We start from the raw sequence: 18,886 nt of genomic DNA on the forward strand, positions 1-18,886 counted from the left end.
CTCATCACCCTGTCTAGCTGCTGTATGGACAGGATTTCACCTTCTGGGCGAAGGAAGGAAGCAGCACCTACGGTGCAATCTAGCAAAGCATGTAAGCATATGCTTAATTTTGAGCATGTGAGTAATCTCACTGAAGATAATGTGACTATTCCTGTGCTTCAGGTTAAGCACAGGCCTAAATGCATCACAGAATCAGGCCAGACGGCTCATCAGCTGGCAGGACTGAGTTCATTGCTTGGTGGAAGTGTTTGCAGGATTGGGCCTTAAGGCATCAGTTTATAGTTTATCTCACAGTTACTTTTAATGGAACTTGGAGGATGTTCCCCCTTTTAGCTCCAAACTGGGGTGCACCACTGTGTGTTAGCACAGTGCAGGGCGCTAACCAGCCAATGAGGAGGCTGGAGTCCTCACTGCCATCTTATTGTTGCTAGTCTATGTTATATTTCCTAGGAGCCTTGCAGCCTCAGCTTCATTAATTATGCAAATGAAAGGTGTTGCAGACACACCATCCCTAGATAGGATCCCTGTAACAGAAGTTCCACTCTGAACCTTTTGTCCATCAGCCTTTAATTTTGGCGACAGAGGGTCCAGGAACAGCATCGCAGGATGGATGTTTGCAATAATTATCCAGTCATCCCCTTCAACTATACTGCAACCATAGCAACAGACAGATGTTCTGTCCCAGCCAGAGCCCGGCAATGAGCTGGGGAGAGAAGCACAAAAATTAACCTCTTCAGGCCCAAGACTTCAAGGAATCCATTTTCCTCCTGGACTGGAGAGGACTTTGACATCTCTGAGTGTATCCTGGGAAAACAGACACAACAACAACAACAAAGCAATCAAATAAATAAATTACAAAAAAGTCTCCACATTCACTCAGTCATGAGACTTCATCAAAAGTTGACACGGAGGAAGCTAATACCCTATGGCAACCTCTGGTTACCAGGTGACTAGGGTCCTGAACCTGTGAGCCACTTGAGCACCCTCAGCTCCTGCGAAAGTTGGTGAGAATGACAGATGATCAGTATCTCCCGGGGGGCGGTTGGCCCCTTGCAGGATCAGGTGTTGAGTAGGAAACAGGAGGTGTCCACCTGGGGATGTGTATTAATAATGTGAAGGTTTTATTCTCCATGGTCACTACCTACATAGTGGTCACAAAAGATATTTTCCTGCGCACCCACATGGGAGGCTGGGAGGGCAGGAATCACTTGGAGGAGACAATTTTGGCCTCTGCACTGCTAACCAGAAATAGGGAAAAGTCACTGCGAAACTATGGTTGAAATGCAGGGGCTGTGCCTGATGTGAGGAGTCAGACCCAGGCGATGTGACACCTGTAGAGTAAGGAACAGCTCCAGTGAGATAAAGCATTTGCCAGGCAGCAGTTTGAGGTCTGGTTCGAAGGCTGATGGCAGCAAGTACCTGAAGGTGGATGAACCAAGAGGTGTCCATTTGGGGATGTCTGTTAATAATATGTGAAGGTTTCCATGTTCGGCAGTGATGTGGTCATTAACTAAATAGTGGTCACACAAGATATTCTATTGTGCATCCAAAGAGGGCAGGGAAATCACTTGAAGGAGGAACTAGTGTGACGTTAAAAGTCATGCCAAAGCATCTGAGATACGAGGGGGCGGGTTCACCCGGATGAAAACAATATTGGATGGATAAGCAGGGTTTGCAAGGCTGCCCCAGCTTGATGTGAGGCCCACCCACAAATATTGAAACAAGGGCTTGTATGCCCTCCACAGCAACGAAAATGACACCCACTTTAAACTGAGTGTCCACTGAAGGCCCCTGAGGAGTAGGCAGCCCTCTGTGGCCACAGGGTCCACAGGTGCCTAGGGCAGCCCTGTTAGCCCTGTATGCCCATCTTAAAAATTAAATTAAGCAGCAGAGTTTAAACTTGCAAAACTAAGGGCCAGATCCTCAGCTGGTATAAATCAGCAAAGCTTCACTGAAGTGAACAAGCTCCGCCGACTGAGGAACTGGCCCTTAAAAGGTCTGATTTCTCACTCCCATGCCAGCAATAGCTGGGCCCCTACAGAGGGGAGACAAGGGTTCCTCACCCCACGCTGCAGTCATCCTTCTGGCCAAACGAGGAGCTGCACTAAGCGGCTCCGAAGAGAGTCCTGCCCAGATGTCTGCAGCTACAAAGGCTGCTGCAGTGCGGGACCATGGCGGGGATTTCAAAAGAGGAAGATGGAAATGAGGGGATCTTTAGAAAGGAGAAAACCAAATGTCTGTAACGCTAGGAATGAGTTACGTCTGGAGAGATTGAGGCAAACCTTGCGCCTGGGCTGGGTCAGGGAGACAACCTGCCATCCTCCAAATTAGTGCAAATGCAAGAGGTCTCAGTAACAAGGTTTCACTTCCCAAACTGTAGAACTATTTTTGATCCATATTACTTCCTTTTTTGCTCTCTGCCATTCAGACTATGAAAAAATCTACCAAATGGGCATTCTGTCTCTCCAAGGTTTCCTGATGGCAGCTCTGACCCCATCGAGAGCCTATCCTTGGAAGCTCCCAGACTTTGATCATAAGACTTTTCTGCTTTGAAAAGAAAGGGGGTGAATTTGCTGATCGTGAAAATGAGGGATGGGTGGCATCAGCTGCAGTAAGGCATGATGTGAGCAGGTGCTGTTAGGCTCCCTCTGGCAGCTCTGGAAATGTAACTCTGTCCTGACCTACAATGTCTTGGCGGTTCCAGTCCCAGGCTCCCCCATCCCAACACAGGTGTTGTCCTGGTATTTCAGTCCAGAGGACCAAAGCATCTCAGCTATTCCAGTTCTGAGCCCCTTCAGCTTTTGCAATGCACCTCAAACCAGCATTTGAGCTGTTCAAGTCCTGGACCAAAGAGGAAGATAAGCTGAGCTAGATCTAGAAAACATATGAGCAGCTACTAAGCTAGTTCTGCCATTCGGGATCAATTTTTTCCCTGCAATACCTCTGCCTATTGTAGTCCCAGGCCTGTCCTGAGGCAAGCCTGACCACATTGGGTTTTGGTGTTGTGAGTCAAGAATACGATCACCCTCTTGGCCCTCCACCCAAAACTTTACTGACTCATTATCTGACCTAGGTTTGCATTAGATTTGGGGAAAACCTGGGAGTAGTTTTTCTTTTGCTTTTGTAAAGGCTCATTGCTTAGATTCACAGTCTGCCAAAACCAGGGGTAACCTGAAACTAAATTCCTATTTTATCAAACCCTGCAAAGTTCAGGAACTTCAGATAAATGATTCCAGTTTGGGACCAACTCTGAATATCAATCCAGATATTGAGCAATAAAAACAAAATAACCCAGTGCAGCCTCAGGCTCTAGTTTTTATTGTACAAGTCAGTTGTTTTCAAGCTGAGATCCAAGAAGCACTTGCTGGTGGCCAGTGGAGACTGGAGTTTTAGATGATGCAGGCTATCCCTATTTCCAGTTGCTAAACTGCATTTAAAAACAGCTACAAATACATTAGGTATCTTCCTCATATCACCTTTCCATGAAAGTAATCGTTGTAGTTGTTATGGGATCTTGTGTGGGATGGGAAGTGTCCACAGCATGCTCTCTCTATTAAGATGGAGTCCATACTAGGGAAGTGGTTTAGAGCCCTGGTACTGTTTATTGGCGTAGCATTTTAAAAACACGTTCTTACTCAAATGAGAAATTGTAGCTTTTCTGTCTCCCTATTGCCTCTGAGCAGCAGGTTTCATTGAGCAGCTCCTGACAATCAGTCAGGGACTTGTAGAACGTGGCACCATGAAACAGGCTGTTTTCCCTCAATGAACTGACCTGATTCCCTTTTCCTGTACACTCTTTAACAAAGGAAAGTTTAACTAATCTCACTGATTGGAACACTCCTATTCCTAAGGGCCTGATCCAAGGGGGAGCTGAGTGCCTGCTACTTTCTCTGAAGTCAGTGTCTAGAAGTTGAGGCTTCTCAGTACTCACGAGATGGGCTAAGCCCTTAGACCAGCACTGATTCACTGCAGGGACCCTGACAAGGATTAGCAGTTAGTCTAACACGGTTTAGTTGTTGTCAGTGTTAGAACTGGATATAAATTTGTAGGAAACGTTGGACTAGCTGTACTGCCATGCTCAGTCAGCCCATCCAGGCCAGAATGTGGTGTCTACCACGAGCAAATACTAGAGACTTCAAAGAAAGGTCAAAAAAAAAACCCTTAGGGGGTGATTGTGGAATGAAATATCCATAAGGAAAGTTTCTTCCAAATCCTAGGCAATACGTTTTAGGTTTAGAGCGCGTGTAAGGCTAGCAAGGATCACCACATCAAATCTGATTTTGTGTATATCACAGGCTGCCTCCACCCAGCCACTGGCCCACCAAGCAGAACTAGAACAAAGTATTACAGCCCTCAGGATACTAAACTATTGTGTGCCACAGGCAGAGAACAGAAGGGATCCAGCTCACCAATGTGTGAGGCCTCTGCAGTGGCAGGGAATTGGTTAAGTAAGAGATTCCCAGATAATCCTAGCAAGTGACTTGTGCCCCACACTGCAGAGGAAGGGGAACAAATCCCAATCTCACCTACAGGAAAATTCCTTTCCTACCCATGACGCATACCCTGAAGTGTGACAGTTTAGATCTCCCTGATTTTTTTTAAATCCCTTGGAATGCTAAAACTTTTTCTTATCCAAATTTTGAATCCTATGAAGCTCTTGGCTTCAATATTATCTTGCAGCATTGCATTCTGCAGGTTAACTCCATAAATTGTGCAATTTTTTTTGCTTTTATCAGTTTTACTGCCTTTCAGTTTCATCGGTGGCCCCTAGTTCTTGCATTATGAAAAAAAGGTAAATTAAGTTGCCTGATTTACCTTTTCTGTGCCATTCATTATTTTGTAAATGTCTGTCTTGTCTTCTCATACTCATCTCCTCTCTAAACTAAACTGTTCCAGTCTTTCCACTTAAGCATTTTCATCTCCTATCTCTGATTTTCCTCTGGTTCTGCATTATCCTTTTTGATAGAGGCTGACCAGAACTAAACACAGTATTCCAGATGAGAATGTACCATGAATTTGTAGAATGCCATTATAAAAAAAATGATGTCCAATCTACATTTGTTAGACATTACTAAGCATGATAATTATCTATAAAATGTAAATAATAATGCATCTAGTTTGATAGAATGAAATGCATGCAGCAATTTATAAGTAAAATGTGCTAAACAAAGATCCGCATCTCTAGTCTCCAGAGCTCACAGTTTAAGGCCCAGCACTTGCAAACTCTTATACACATTCTTACCTGAAGCATGTCAGTGGTCCCAATGACATGCATTATTATGGACTAGCATGTCATCTTAATGAGATTACTGACATGCTTAAAGTTAAACCCATGTGTGAGTTTATTCTGATTGAGGCCTAAGATATTGATCTGTATGCTGATCCTGTATGGAAATGGCCTTCAAAAATCTTCATCCAGAAAATGCTATTCCTTCCTTTTGTTTAATGTGCTGCCTCTGTTTTATCAGAACAACTCAACCCCGGACTCTCAGGGGAAAGATCCTTTGTATCGTTTCCTGGGTAAAGCCCCAAACCCACTCATTAGAAACAATAGACAGATTCAGATCATCTATGGAAGAGCAGGCAAAAACGGATAGTTGGAACAATTAACAAATCAAACCAGATGGAAGAAGGGAGAAAAATCTGGTCAAATGAAAATGCAAACAGGATACGATTCTCAAAGTCTAGACAATTAAAAAAACATTCCAAGCCCAGCCAGCTCCGCACATCAGATCCATGGACATTCACTTGTAAATACTGCAATTTTCCATGCAAGATCCATTCTTTCAGGGTCCATCTTTGTCAGAGAGAAGACCATTAAGTATTTCCTTTCCATCAACCACTGTCATGGTGTGCTTGGTGCAGAGACTGGGCCATTTCAAGCTTACACCCTACCCAAACTGCTGACTGCCAATGGTCTCTAAAGGAATCTGGGACTGATTGGCTAGCAAATCGAATATGTCACTTCCCTCCTTGAAATAATTCATTCACTGGATTCCTATTTCTTCATCATGTCAGATTTAAGCTCCTCACCTTTAAGGCTCTAAATAATCTCATCCCCCTTCTTCATCTCTGCTCTTGGTCCTTACATCCTGCTAATATCACCTATATATTTAGGCCTTGATCTTGCAAACACTTATGCACAGGGATATCTTTGTTCAGGTGACTAGTCTTATGTCTCCAATGGGAATACTCATGTGAGTAACATTACTCACATGTGTCAGTGGTCGCTAGACAGAGCCCTTAGGGCTCAAGCCTCCAGAGAGTTATGCAAACCACTTTACTCATACAAACAATATCGCTGAGCTCAACAGGAACTCTCATGTAAGTGAAGTTTACTCCTGAGTGTAAATCCTACAAAGTCTTATTCTGGGGAGTAAATTTACATATGGGACTATTACTATTTATTTCCATGGACTTACGCACTCGAGTAAAGTTTCTTATATAAGACTTACAGGAGTGAGGCCTTGGAGCGTAAATTCCTTGCAGGTAAGGACATAAGAACAGATACATTGGATCAGACCAAGGCCATACAGGGTGTATCCCAGTATCCTGTCTTCCAACAGTGGCCAATGCCGGGTGCCCCAGAGGGAATGAACAGAACAGGGAATCCTCAGGTGATTCATCTCTGTCAACCATTCCCAGCTTCTGGCAAACAGAGGCTAAGGGACACCATCCCTGCCCAGCCTGGCTAATAGCCATTGACGGACCCAGGGCCGGTTCCAGGCATCAGCTCAGCAAGCAGGTGCTTGGGGCAGCAAAGGGGAAGGGGTGGCACATCGGGCTTTTAGGTGGCAATCCGGCAGTAGGTCCCTCGGTCCCTCTCAGAGGGAAAGACCTGCTGCCGAAGTGCCACCAAAGAAGAAGGTGGAGCTACTGCCAAATTGCTGCTGATTGCGACTTTTTTTTTTTTCCCCGCCACTTGAGGCGGCAAAAACCCTGGAGCCGGCCCTGGACAGACCTATCCTCCATGAATTTACCTAGTTCTTTACTGAACCTTGTTATAGTCTTGCTCTTCACAACATCCTCTGGCAGAGTTCCACAGGACATGCTATTCGATTTGTCTCTGCAGTGTCATGCACACCACTAGCACTGTATAAATGAACAAGTGATAACACAGTAGTAATAATTACTAATGCAAATAATATAACATAATTACATTATTAATACAATATAATGTGTGTGTCCAGTTCCCGTCAACCCTCTTCCTTACAGCACCCTTCTCCCACTCTGCTTCACACCTCTATTCAAGCTGCCCACTCACTACACTTGACATGGTGCCCCACTTCCTGTCCACCCACTGACCTTTCTTCTTTCCAATCCCTTCTTGAAGCCTCCTTTCTCGTCTTCTTAGCACTTGACACCATCCTCCTCGCTATTCATCTCCTCCACCCTTTCTTGACCTGAGCTGGTGCCCTGTGTTCTTTCTGTCCTGTCTACGCATTTCCACATGCTGACCTTTAGTGACAAGGCTGTGTTGACACAGCCTCGTTGCTAAAAGCTGTGTAGTGTAGACAAACCCTAAGATCTTCAGAGCAGAGCCTCAGCCTTATTCCATATTCTGCAAAGTGTCATGTATGTCTATGATGTAAGAAGGGTGTCAATAATACTACTAATAATAATGCTTATTAGCCTACTTCCTGGTGATGGAGCCCATATGTTTGATGCTTGCCATGAACTGGCAGTCATAAATTACAAATTAGTTCAGTTGGTTGGAAAATGACCAGATTCTATGGCCATGCCAACTCTTAAGCACACTCTGGAGTGAGTGAACAGGGGTGGCAGAAGACTTCTGTGCATTCCCTTTCTCCCAAGGTAATTCAGACAAGAATTTATAATTTATGGGAATAAAAGGTGGGAGTTGGGGGTTCTTTTTTCCTTGGCAACAGTCCCTCTCCTAAGTGGTTAAACTGCAAGACAGAAAACTAAGCAATTTATCTCAATCAAGGAGTCTGATCATTGCTAAGAATGGAAAACCCCCTCCTATTATCATCATAGTGCAAACACATACACTTAATTGTGTTAATAAAAGTAAAGTTTCTCCTTTCTTGCCTTCCAACTAAACACCTTCTGCTAAACAGCTGGACTATGGTGCTCCAGTATTTCCTCTACATTCCTGTCCAGTAGCTACCACCATACTTGCTCCCATGGCCAATTTATAAAAAGGGTTTCTTTTCTTTCTTATCTTTCTCTTTTGTGCTTGCTACTCCTTGACACAGAGTTCAGCTGGTCTGCTTCATTGCTCAGTGTCTCGCAGGCTGAATTTGACTTGGGATGCAAGACGTTCCTTGCAGGGAGGTTGGCTGTTGAGTCTAAGTATGCAGATACTTTTTTCCATGATGCCTTCCTGCCTCTTCCACCATCCCAGCTGTCCCTGGCAGCACTGTCACTTGGCCAAAGAAGTACTTCTATGGTCTGTTGATTCTTGAAAAGGTGTCCATTTTATTTGTAGTGACCAATCAAAATATTGTGGTGTATTGAGGACTTCTCTTCCAGGTTTCCCATCTTGTACATCTTTGGAACAACCATAACCGAGGCTGGGTTCCAAATATCCATTCCAGGTTTGATGCTGAGCCTAGTGCAGTGGGACAGAACTTTGGGAGTTTAGTCAGTGCTGTATGGAGACCCACAACAGTGCAGATCAACGTTTGTAATTATGTATTTCACGACTGACTATAGGTGCTTTGATTTAAGAAGCTTCTAGTAATCATGGACATGTATCACCTATAATTACTTTTTGCTTTTTATTCTGTCACACCACATTTCGAATGGGCTGATTAGCATTTCCCAATTTCTAAACATATTTAATGCTTATCTGAACCTTCCCAAAACTCTTCTTTCCTCTCCCCTTTTCTATGCACCTCCCAATCCACCCAGCTCCTCCTGTTCCCTTCACCTCCAGCTCAATCTCTTTGTGCTCCAAATGGTTCTCTGATTCCCCAAATTCATTTTCCAGATTCCAAACAAGCTCCCATCTCCCTCGCCCACCCCTACTTTTGATAACAACACAATGACTAGTTAGTGCATATGTGTACCACTGGCCGCTACAGCCTAGAATTAGAACAATTCAGATGTGTGTCATAGGTCCAACAAATAGCACTGTCTTTTAACTCAAGTGATGGAGGCCTGCATTTCTGGAGCAGAACAGTCTGAATTCTATCCTCTCCATGACTGAAAAGTGGCTAATGCCCATAGTGTGCCGCATAATGGCAACTATGGTTGCAGACATTTGCAATATCATAACAGAGAGACAAAAGGGTCTTTGAGGTCTGTGCAGTGCTTTAGGTGGCTATTTCTGGGTCAGAGATGCCCAGTAATACATTGCTCTCTCTTGCCCCAGAGAAACCCCAGAATGTATGAAGTTTGCAAACAGCAGGTGGCTTGGCAGAGACAGATAAACCTGCCAAGACTCAGATCTGGGTTTCAGCAAAAGTGCCATAAGAGGCCTGTTGAAGATCAGGGGGAGGGAAAAGACTAAAGACCCAAACTGATGATAATTTGATTCTGTGCTACATTTGGGCCAGGTCTACTTTATATCAATTCACCTGTCTTATTAATTACCCAGGCAAAGTCTCAATGCAAGGCTGGATTTAGGGGCAGGCAACCCAGGCAACTGCCTGGGGTGCTGGGCTTGGGGGGCGCCGGGCTCACAGATGTACGGATCCGAGTCTGAAAATTTATCGTCTTATATGACAGGGTTAAATCATGCACTCAAATTGTGCACCAAGTTGTGAAATGGGCTACAAATGCAATAAAAAAATAAGGTATTCAAAAGCTTAATAAATTGGGGGGGGAGCACAGAAGACACTCCTTGCGTGGGGCACCATTTGGTCTAGGGCTGGTCCTGTGTCAATACATCATAAAGTTGTGAGCAGTCTATTATACAAATAGTAATAAAGTACACACTTATAGCACTTTCCACCAAGTTGAAGCCTTTTACAAATCTTGAGATACCTGTACTCATCCTCATGTAACCAATGGGGAAACTGAGGCACAGACAAATTAAATGACTTTCCTGTGGTCACTCACTGAGCCTGTGGCAGAGCTACGAACAGACGGCAAGGCTTCTGACTTTCTGTCCTGTGGTTTAACCACAACAGCATCTTTCTTCCCTAGAACACCATGGCATGAAGTCACAGGGCTAGGTTTCCAACAGATCTTTGTTTCTTGACCATCTGGTTGACACAGGAAACAGAAATCAGGCACAATATGGCGGTAATCTTCATTATATTGGCAATTTCATCGCTCAATTGATCACAGTAACTAGGGGCGCTGAGCTCATCCTAGGAATGTACCAAGAAAGGCTAGTTCCAGCTACGGGGAGACTGACCATTTCAGTCTCAGTTTGACTGGTGCAAGGAGATTGGATTCAGTGAACTACATAGTTTGAGGACACCTCTTGAGTTGGAAGCGGAGGAGGGGGGCATTAACTGGACTGTTTCAGGGGATGGGTGAAAAGCCAGGGTGTGCCGGGCAATCCCTGGTCTGTTTAAGGGTCCACGCTGGGATAATTTAGGGCAGGACCAGGCAAATATTAGTGATTGGATTTTGTCCTTGAGTGTCCTGGGACAGTTTGGAAGCCCTGGGCTAGGTAGGACCCCCAAAGGTTCAGGGAAGTCACCCATTGTTTTGAGAGGATTATTTTAGAGAATTTAGGGACCCTGATAATCCCAGGCTCTGTGTCTGCCTGTGGGCTCAGGGTCCCAGCCAGAGAAGCTCGACAGGTGCCTGCTTCCCCAGCCATCCCCTCCCGAAGAGACCGCGCTCTGCCACGGCCCAGCCTGGGGCAGGGACACGTGCGCCCCTGCGAAAGAGAAAGCTGCTCTTTATTGAGTCTGCTGGCCAGTTCCCCGCTCCCCTGGGCGCCCCCTTCCCCCATGGGCCGCCTTGCCCGGCCCCGGGCGCCCCCTGTGTCTCCTTCCCCAGCCCCCGGGCGCCCCGTTCCCCCATGGGCCGCCTTGCCCAGCCCCCCCACGGCTCTGCCCGCGGTCCAGCCCCAGGCGGGTAGCGCCGACCCCTGCGCCCCCGGGCCGGGCGGCTGTAACGGCGGCCCGCGCCGCGGCCTCTAACAGGGTGGGAATCCCGCGGAGGAAAAAAAAAAAGGGAGGCCGGCCGGAGGGGGGGCGGAGGAGGCAGGGACGGGCGGGGGGAGGAGGGGGAACGAGCCGGAGCCGCCTGTGATCCTGTGACAAGGAGCGGCTGCTGCGCTGCCGCTTGCTGCTGGCGGCCGGCGCCGGTGCTCCTCTGCCCGGGCTCGCTGTCCGGGGGTCTGCCGGCGCTCCCCTTCCAGCCTGCCCCGCGCGGCCCCTCCCTGGGACTTTCGCCCCCGCAGCCCGTCCCTGATCCGCCCCGGCGCGCCGGCGGCCGGCAGGGCAGGGCAGGGAGCGCAGCCGCATGCGCAGCGGGGTGCCCGGGCCCCCCCCCGGACCTCGCTGCCGTCTCCAGCCCGGGACAGGGCGTCGGGCGCTGCCTCCGGCCGGGATGCCGAAGCCCTCGCTGCTGCTGCGGGGGAGCCGCCCCGGGGACAGCGAGCTGGGGCGGCAGTTCCGGGACTGGTGCCTCCGCACCTACGGGGACTCGGCCAAAACCAAGACAGTGACCCGGAGCAAGTACCAGCGCATCGCCGAGGTGCTGCAGGGGGGGGCCTGCTCGGGCACCGGCTCCGGCGGGGGGGAGAAAGGCAAGTTCCAGTTCTGGGTCCGGTCCAAGGGCTTCCGGCTGGGAAGCGGCACCCGGGAGGCGGCGAAGATGGGTCAAGTGGTGTATGTGCCGGTGAAAACGGGAACGGTTAGTGCGCTCTGTGCCCCGGGGGCTCGGTGTCTGTCTGTGTTGTGTCTGTGTGTTTTTCCCTCCCGCAGCCTGCACCCCAGGGGCTGGGGCCCAGCGCAGGGGAGAGACCTGATGTGGGGCAGCCTCCTTCCCCAGTTTCACCTCCCCCCCGCCAGCCATCCCGGCCCCTGTCCCATCAGCACTAGCTGGCACATCTCAGACACACAGCAGAGTGCAAATGATCGCGCATGCCCCATGGGGGGCGAGACACTCACCCTGAGCGCCCCATTAGAAAATAGCCGCCCCACGCCCCTGTCTGGACAGGTCCAGCCAAGCCCGCCCCCCCCCCGTCCCCCAGTGTGCTGAGTTCCAGAGAGACCCCCTCTTGGGGGGCGTGGGGCAGAGCCTCCTGCAGAGCAAGGGCTGCCCGCCCCTCCCAGCCGCCGCGCAGGGGCTGAATGGGGCGGTGGTGGCGAGTCCAGCTGAGGCGGACCCCTCCCCACCCCTGTCCGACCACGTCCAACCTGAGCTTCCCATCCGCCACCCACCCATGCGCGGCTAGGCGCGGGCCAGCCAACCCTCCAGCCCCGGCTGGGCAGGGCCAGCCTGTCTCCCAGCAGCTGGTCTAGCAACGGGGGGAGGATGCAGATTAGGTCAGACACCCAGTCCGGGGGAGGAAAACCCCACACACACCCTCCCCTCCCCTCCCCTGCCCCATCCGGTCCAGCCGGTACCTCCCCGCTGCTGGGCAGGGTAGAAGAGGGGCGGTAGCTCCCTCTTTTAGGGTGGGCGGGAAGAGATCCCTCCCCCCATGCCAGGCCACTGCACCTGCCCCCCCCCCCCGCGATGGGTGCAGACTAGCAGAGAGCTCCGGGCTAGGGGTCAGTCCCTGGCGGGTGCAAACGCAGGCCAGAGTCTGCGGTTCCCGTGCAGCCCACGCGGCGGGGAGCGGGGCCGGGGAGGGAGCCCCCTTGCACACACCCCAGCCCCCCCGCAGGTCCTGCCCGATCTCGCTCGCCCTGCATTTCCCACCCACCCCGTGACCGCAGGCCGCTTTGCAGCCAAGGGCAGAGTGGGGGCGGGGGCACCCCCCGCCCGGCCGGCCGGCCGCCCTCCCTGGCCCAGGCAGCCTGCCCCCGCCCCGCCCCCCCGCTGACCCGGGCGCAGGCTGGAGCCCAGCCTGGCTGGGCCCTGGGAGCGCGCCCCTCCCCCCTCGGCAGGCTGCTGTCCCGCGGCGCCGCTGGTTGTCCCGGGCCTGGGGTGGGGAGGGCAGAGCCTGGAGCGGGGCCGTACCCACCCCGCCTGCCCACGGGCTGCTGTCCCGGGAAACTCCCCCGCTGGAGCCTCATTGTTCCCTGCCCTGCTGGGGCTACGGCGCAGGGCAGAGCCCGGCTCCCCTCCCCCCGCCTCCCAGCAGGCTGCTGTCCCGGCCGGGGAAGAGCCAGCCCCGCTGGAGCCATTGTTCCCTGTCCTGCCCGCGCCCCCGCTGCAGGGGCCATTTCACTTCCAGGTGGGAGCAGGAGGTGACCCCTGTGCGCGGGAGGGGGGCACCGTGGGGCTCGCTCGCTGGGAACTCCCTCCCCGTCCTTTGCACCATCTGCCCCAGCGCGTCGGCGCCTGGCAGCCCGGGGGCTGTGGTTACTAGAGTGCACTGGGGCGTGTGTGCCCCCGCCTGCCGGGCCTGCCCCCGGGGAGCCTGCGCCCCAGGAAGGTGGGCAGAGCTGGGCTCGGGCTGGTGTGGGCTGGGCTTTTCCCCCCTCGCCGCTGCTGCTGCTGCTGCTGCTGCTGCTCTGAGGGTGCAGTGTTTTCCGTGCACACGCACACAGACTCCAGCATTGATAGGGCTGGAGGATGCTGCCATTGAGGGCAGCCCATCTGTGGCAAATGCTTCGAAACGCACTATTTACCTCCCATCTGGCCTGCCTTACTCCTGCGGGAGGGGGAAGGGTCAGTGTTGCTTCTTTTTTTCCCCTCCCTAGGGCACAGAGGCTTCTTCTCTCTTTCTGGCCCCTCCACCCCAAATGTCTTTTAATTTTTGGGAGACAGCCAACTCCGCACAACAGCCCCTCCCCCCCCAAGCCACCCAACCCTGATTTGGCTGAGGTAGTGAGAAACACCCCCTCCTAGACAGTGCACAGCATAATCTCCCCCCCGCCCAGCCTCTCAATCTCACTAGCTACTGGGTGTACATACCCAGAGCTTTCCAGTGCCACAGAGTCATGGTACCCCAGAGAGGCCATGCCAGACTCCCTAGACCCTGCTGTTAATTAGTGAGACACCCCTTCCCTTTGTGGTGCACAACCAGGTCCTTACACCTGATGGCTCAGCGAGACTAATGCAGGCACTTGGCTCCCTAAAAGCTTCATGTCCTGATGAACTCTCAACAGGGAGAGTATCTAGACCCCCAACTCCTCTATTACAGCCCCTGTAGGCTACATGCTAGACACACCTGGACTTCCATAAATCAACAAACGAAAAATAGGCAGACCCTCAGGAGACAGCTGAATTTTCAACGGGACCATGTAGCACATTTGCCAGAGGCTGTAATACTGTAATAAGTGAAAACGGGCTCTGTAAAGAGACTGGCTGCAGGAAAGACCCATCACTGCTGCTCCCCCTTAAATCTTAAGGTGTCAAGTCTGTAGAAGTTGTTTGTTCTCTGCCCCCCCCCCCCCTTTGTTGGCTCAGTTACTTAAGAGGAACCATTATGTTGTAAATCCAGTGAAAGATTTTGAGCTGATACATTTGCTATTTTTTGTTTTGTTTGAAACATCTCTGAAAATTTAAAAATAACTTGACAAGGTTTTTCTTGGTGATAATTCAGTGATTCGGTATCTTTCAGTGGTCTTTGCTAGTTTTGTATAGATGGGTGCATTTCATTATTCACTATGTGCAGTCAGATAATTTATGAAGCTGATACTAGCATTCAGCTCAACAATAAAGTGCATGTTCTGGTTTATCTTCATTCTGTTGCTCTTTCCAAACACTTCTGGGCTGGTGTTTCAATTGGCTTCCCCTTCATCATGCTACTCATCTATCTGACACCTCTTGTTCTGCCCCATCTTCCTTCTCCGAGTGTATCTGTCAAAGACTTAATGTGCTCAGGACTGTCCTGAGACTTGGGACCCAGGGAAAGAATAAGCATAGCCAAAATGCAGCGGGGGCGAGAGGGGGAGGGGATTCTGCATGCTGCTCTACAGTATCTGCAGATTGTCACAGGAAATATGAAGTATCGTGAGTGAAAAGTTGAGAAGAGCTAAAGAATGTGTGGAGGGCACTAGTGGGGTTAAGGTCTTTCCTTCTAATGACGGAGTCAGGGCCACTCCTGTTCTGGAGGGGATGGGGGGTTATTAGTGTCCCTTTTGACCTTGTTTATTCCTAACTGACATAAGTGTTTTCTGTGCAACTGTGGCTAAAACACGATTAACGTGTGGTTCTTTTCTCTCTTGAGTAACTTTCCCTTGCCCTCCTTCAGGCCTCTTATCAGAGCACGCCTAATCAGATTTGGGTGGTTTGAAAAATAAAGACTGTACAGTGAGAAGGGGGCATCTGCCTTAGGTGATGGTCACAGCAGATGGTGGTCTTTTTATTGACGAATGGGTTGGGAATAGAGGCAGCAGTGAGGTCTGGCACAGGGAGTTTGGATTTCCCTTTCCCAGATGAGTGTCCTGAAGATTCAGATAATTTAACACACACAACAAAAACCAAAGAAATGAGGGTCCTAGTCAGTGTAGGAAATTTGGTACCATCCTGGCAGCATAACAAGCCTGTTCAGATATTAGTTAGATTGTAAGCTCTTTGGGCAGGGACTTTAAAAAATATCCATACAGAATGCCTAGCACAGGGGTCGGCAACCGTTCAGAAGTGCTGTGCGAAGTCTTCATTTATTCACTCTAATTTAAGGTTTCGCGTGCTGGTCATACATTTCAATGTTTTTAGAAGGTCTCTTTCTGTAAGTCTATAATATATAACTAAACTATTGTTGTATGTAAAGTAAATAAGGTTTTAAAATGTTTAAGAAGCTTCATTTAAAATTAAAATGCAGCGCTCCCTGGACTGGTGGCCAGGCCCTAGGCAGTGTGAGTGCCACTGAAAATCAGCTTGTGTGCCGCCTTTGGCATATGTGCCGCAGGTTGCCTACCCTTGGCCTAGCACAATGGGATCTCAGTGTGCTACTGCAGTACAAACAACAGGTATCCTGCAATTCCTAAGTGCACCCTCGCACTGCTCAACTGTATAAATTATAATAGGGTGATGTGTTGCTGGTATGTTAGTACCAGTGTAGCAGTGCTTGAACCTCAGCCTCCATTAGCCAGCTCGCCTTGTATATCTCTGATCTTGCCTCAAAACCATGAGAGTGTGTGTTCATGATGGGGAGTTAAAATGTGGCTTTTATTATAGTCTCATGTTTCTCTTGCCCCAAATACTTAGCGTCCTTTGGACAGAGTTTTCCTACAGATGTATGTTGAGATGGAGATATTGTGTAAGGAAAAATATGAAATTTTTAGTGACAGCTGGAGGTGTTGATTTGTTTTCATGTAGCACCAGGTGCTAGGGGAAAGGTTAAACCCAGCCTTTGGTTTGGGCATTAGCTGCAGGAGTGGATATGCACACTCTGTAAATCAGTGCTACACTTCACCCTGCATGGTGTGCACTTGTCACAGCTATGGAACATTGGCCAACCTAGCAGGATATATTCATTCCGGCAGCCTGTGATATGGGGTACAAGAGTGAGTCAAATTGGACTGCAAGATGGGACATGGGAAAGCCTCACATTAGACGGACCCTTTGGGCGCTGCACAGGGCTCTGGGAGCCTCTGTGGCAGTACATGCATTTACTTTTCCCCTCCTTTGCCTCCTCTTACCCCTGCAGAGCTTGATAAACGGTTCCAAGGTTAATTCCAGACACTAATAAAAGGCTGAGGACATTTGTGATGGTGGGGTTTTATTGACTTACATGCAGAGCCCTCCTAGATATTTCAAGGCAGACTCCCCAGAAAGTAGAGGTGTTTTGAAATAATCCCAGAATGACAGATTTGGAGACCCCTCAAGAAAGATACTAGACTAGGAGTGAAGCATAATAAACAGAGGACAGAGACCAAGAGGGGAATGGATGGTGACCTTTTATCAACAGCAGAAAAATCACTGTGGATACTCTATAAAGCTGACCATTATAACATATGCCTAAAAGCTTCTTCGTTTCTGCATGAAAACTAAAAAACAGTAGATCTCAGGACGGTACAGCATAGTAGGAGCAAGCTAGATTTAGGAAGGCAGACTTGTAGAAAGGAGGCAGACCTAATGGTTAATAGAGGTCCCTTTTTTCCTGGTACAAGTATTCCCTAAAGTTGTCATTTGGTGCCCCCAAAAAACCACACTGGCATAACCTTTGAGAACTTTAGTCTACTAAAGTTTTCACTGTTATAGCTAATGGCTCAGGTTTTCTGTGATCTTCATTTGGTCTGGATTAAAAAACAATAACAAAGATTATTGAAATGAAAAACAGGTGTGCAAATGGATCCCAAGACATGAACTGAGAAATAGCCGATTATTTAACACACAGAGTCTTCACCCTCCATGAAAAGTCTGAGGGCGAGGATGCACTGTGGGTCTGATTTTTCCCAAATAATTGATGAGTAGCTTCACATTTAGAAGTGCACTTGACAGTTTGGCACAATACTGACAAAATGCATGAGCCTGTAAACCAAGTCCAGTGTGACCCCAGAATACCAGCCTATAACACTTCCAGATTCAGCTCTTTGTGTCTGCACAGGATCGATTGCAATTTTTACCCTCAGCAGTTTTCAGGAATAAGAGTCACATTAATGAAGGACTCACTCTTCGTGAGATTTTCAGAGTTCTTGGTTAAAGTTCATTGGTGAGCAGCAATATATTTGCAGGCTGAATTTACACAGCCTTGCCTTTCTGTGTGTGTATAAAGAGAATTGACAGTTTTGGAGAATTAAGTTCTCTATCCATAAGAGTGAGCAGGGCTAATGGCAGTGCCAACTGGACCTCAGTCCTGACCTGCTGTATCACTAGGAGATCAGTCTCCATGGCTCATTTGGTCCTTGGCCTCTCTGCCAAGATTTCCAACAGGTTCCCTGTTAGTAGCAATTGTGTTGATTAGTTTTGTGACATGCATATGGTCCATTTCCCATCAGAGACCACAAAACAGTCATCAGGTGGTAACAATTTTTGGTCTCTACCACCAACTTGGGCTACAGGTGAACTTACAACCTACAAGAGAAAGGTTCTGTGGCCCATCATTAGTTCACCAAGCCATCCAGTCCTCTAGCTCTGACTGACTGAACAATTTTAAAAGAAAAATACAGATCCTTATCTAAATTGTGCATCCTACACAACTCCATTGATTTCATTGGTGTTGCGTCCCCAAAACTAGTCAAGTCATTTGGTTCTTGAAATTAACACAACAAAATTGCTCTCAGATTTACGACTCTTGATTGGCATTGATTTAAAGAAGAAAAAAAAGCAACCAAGCACAAAACTTTTGTAAAGGCCTGTTACAAAAAAGTTAAAATGAAGAGAAAGAAAATCCAGCTCCAATCAGAAACACCATTGTTTAAATTGTGCAAGCTACAGGCAGTGTTCGAGAAGGGAGAAAGGGGACTGAGCATGCTGGAAGGAATAGGAAAGAAGAGACCCTGTATATATAAGCATAATTCAGGCCTCCCTCTCCACTGAATCTTTCCAGACTCCTGACCCAAAGGAGCTTTCCCATATTTTAAGCAGGAAGGTGATTCAGTCACTGGTACAGGATGGCAGCAAAGCCCAGTGGAGGCCACTAAAACTTGTTTCACAGGGAGCCCTTTCAGAGTCTGTTTGCCCAAACCATTATCAACACAAGTCTCTCAGGTAAACCAAAAGAAATGATACTGTTTTTGCTGTTAAATTAGAGCAGACATGAATAGTGTGTAAATTTACTTTGTGGACAAACAAATGTCTGAGAAGGCACAAAGATGGATGGAGGGGTATTAATGGAGGTTCCGTTTATCCACCTGTATTGACTTTTTAGCTTCATAGAAACTTGTCTGCATTGCTTTGACAGCAAAATATATATTTATTTCTCTTTGTCTCTAGCAACAATTAGCAGTTA

At 48.7% G+C, this 18,886-nt stretch overlaps 1 protein-coding gene across 1 annotated transcript in view; it reads left to right on the plus strand.

The window, feature by feature from the left end:
• The first annotated feature begins 11,481 nt into the window (after positions 1-11,481).
• NOL4L (nucleolar protein 4 like) overlaps positions 11,482-18,886 on the plus strand; it is a 99,278-nt gene continuing 91,873 nt past the window's right edge. Inside the window, exon 1 of the mRNA XM_032762393.2 lies at positions 11,482-11,787. Coding sequence (XP_032618284.1) covers positions 11,482-11,787 — 306 coding nt within the window. The remainder of the gene's footprint in view (positions 11,788-18,886) is intronic.

This window comes from Chelonoidis abingdonii, chromosome 14 (assembly GCF_003597395.2).
Source record: "Chelonoidis abingdonii isolate Lonesome George chromosome 14, CheloAbing_2.0, whole genome shotgun sequence".
In the NCBI taxonomy this organism is placed as follows: Eukaryota; Metazoa; Chordata; order Testudines; family Testudinidae; genus Chelonoidis; species Chelonoidis abingdonii.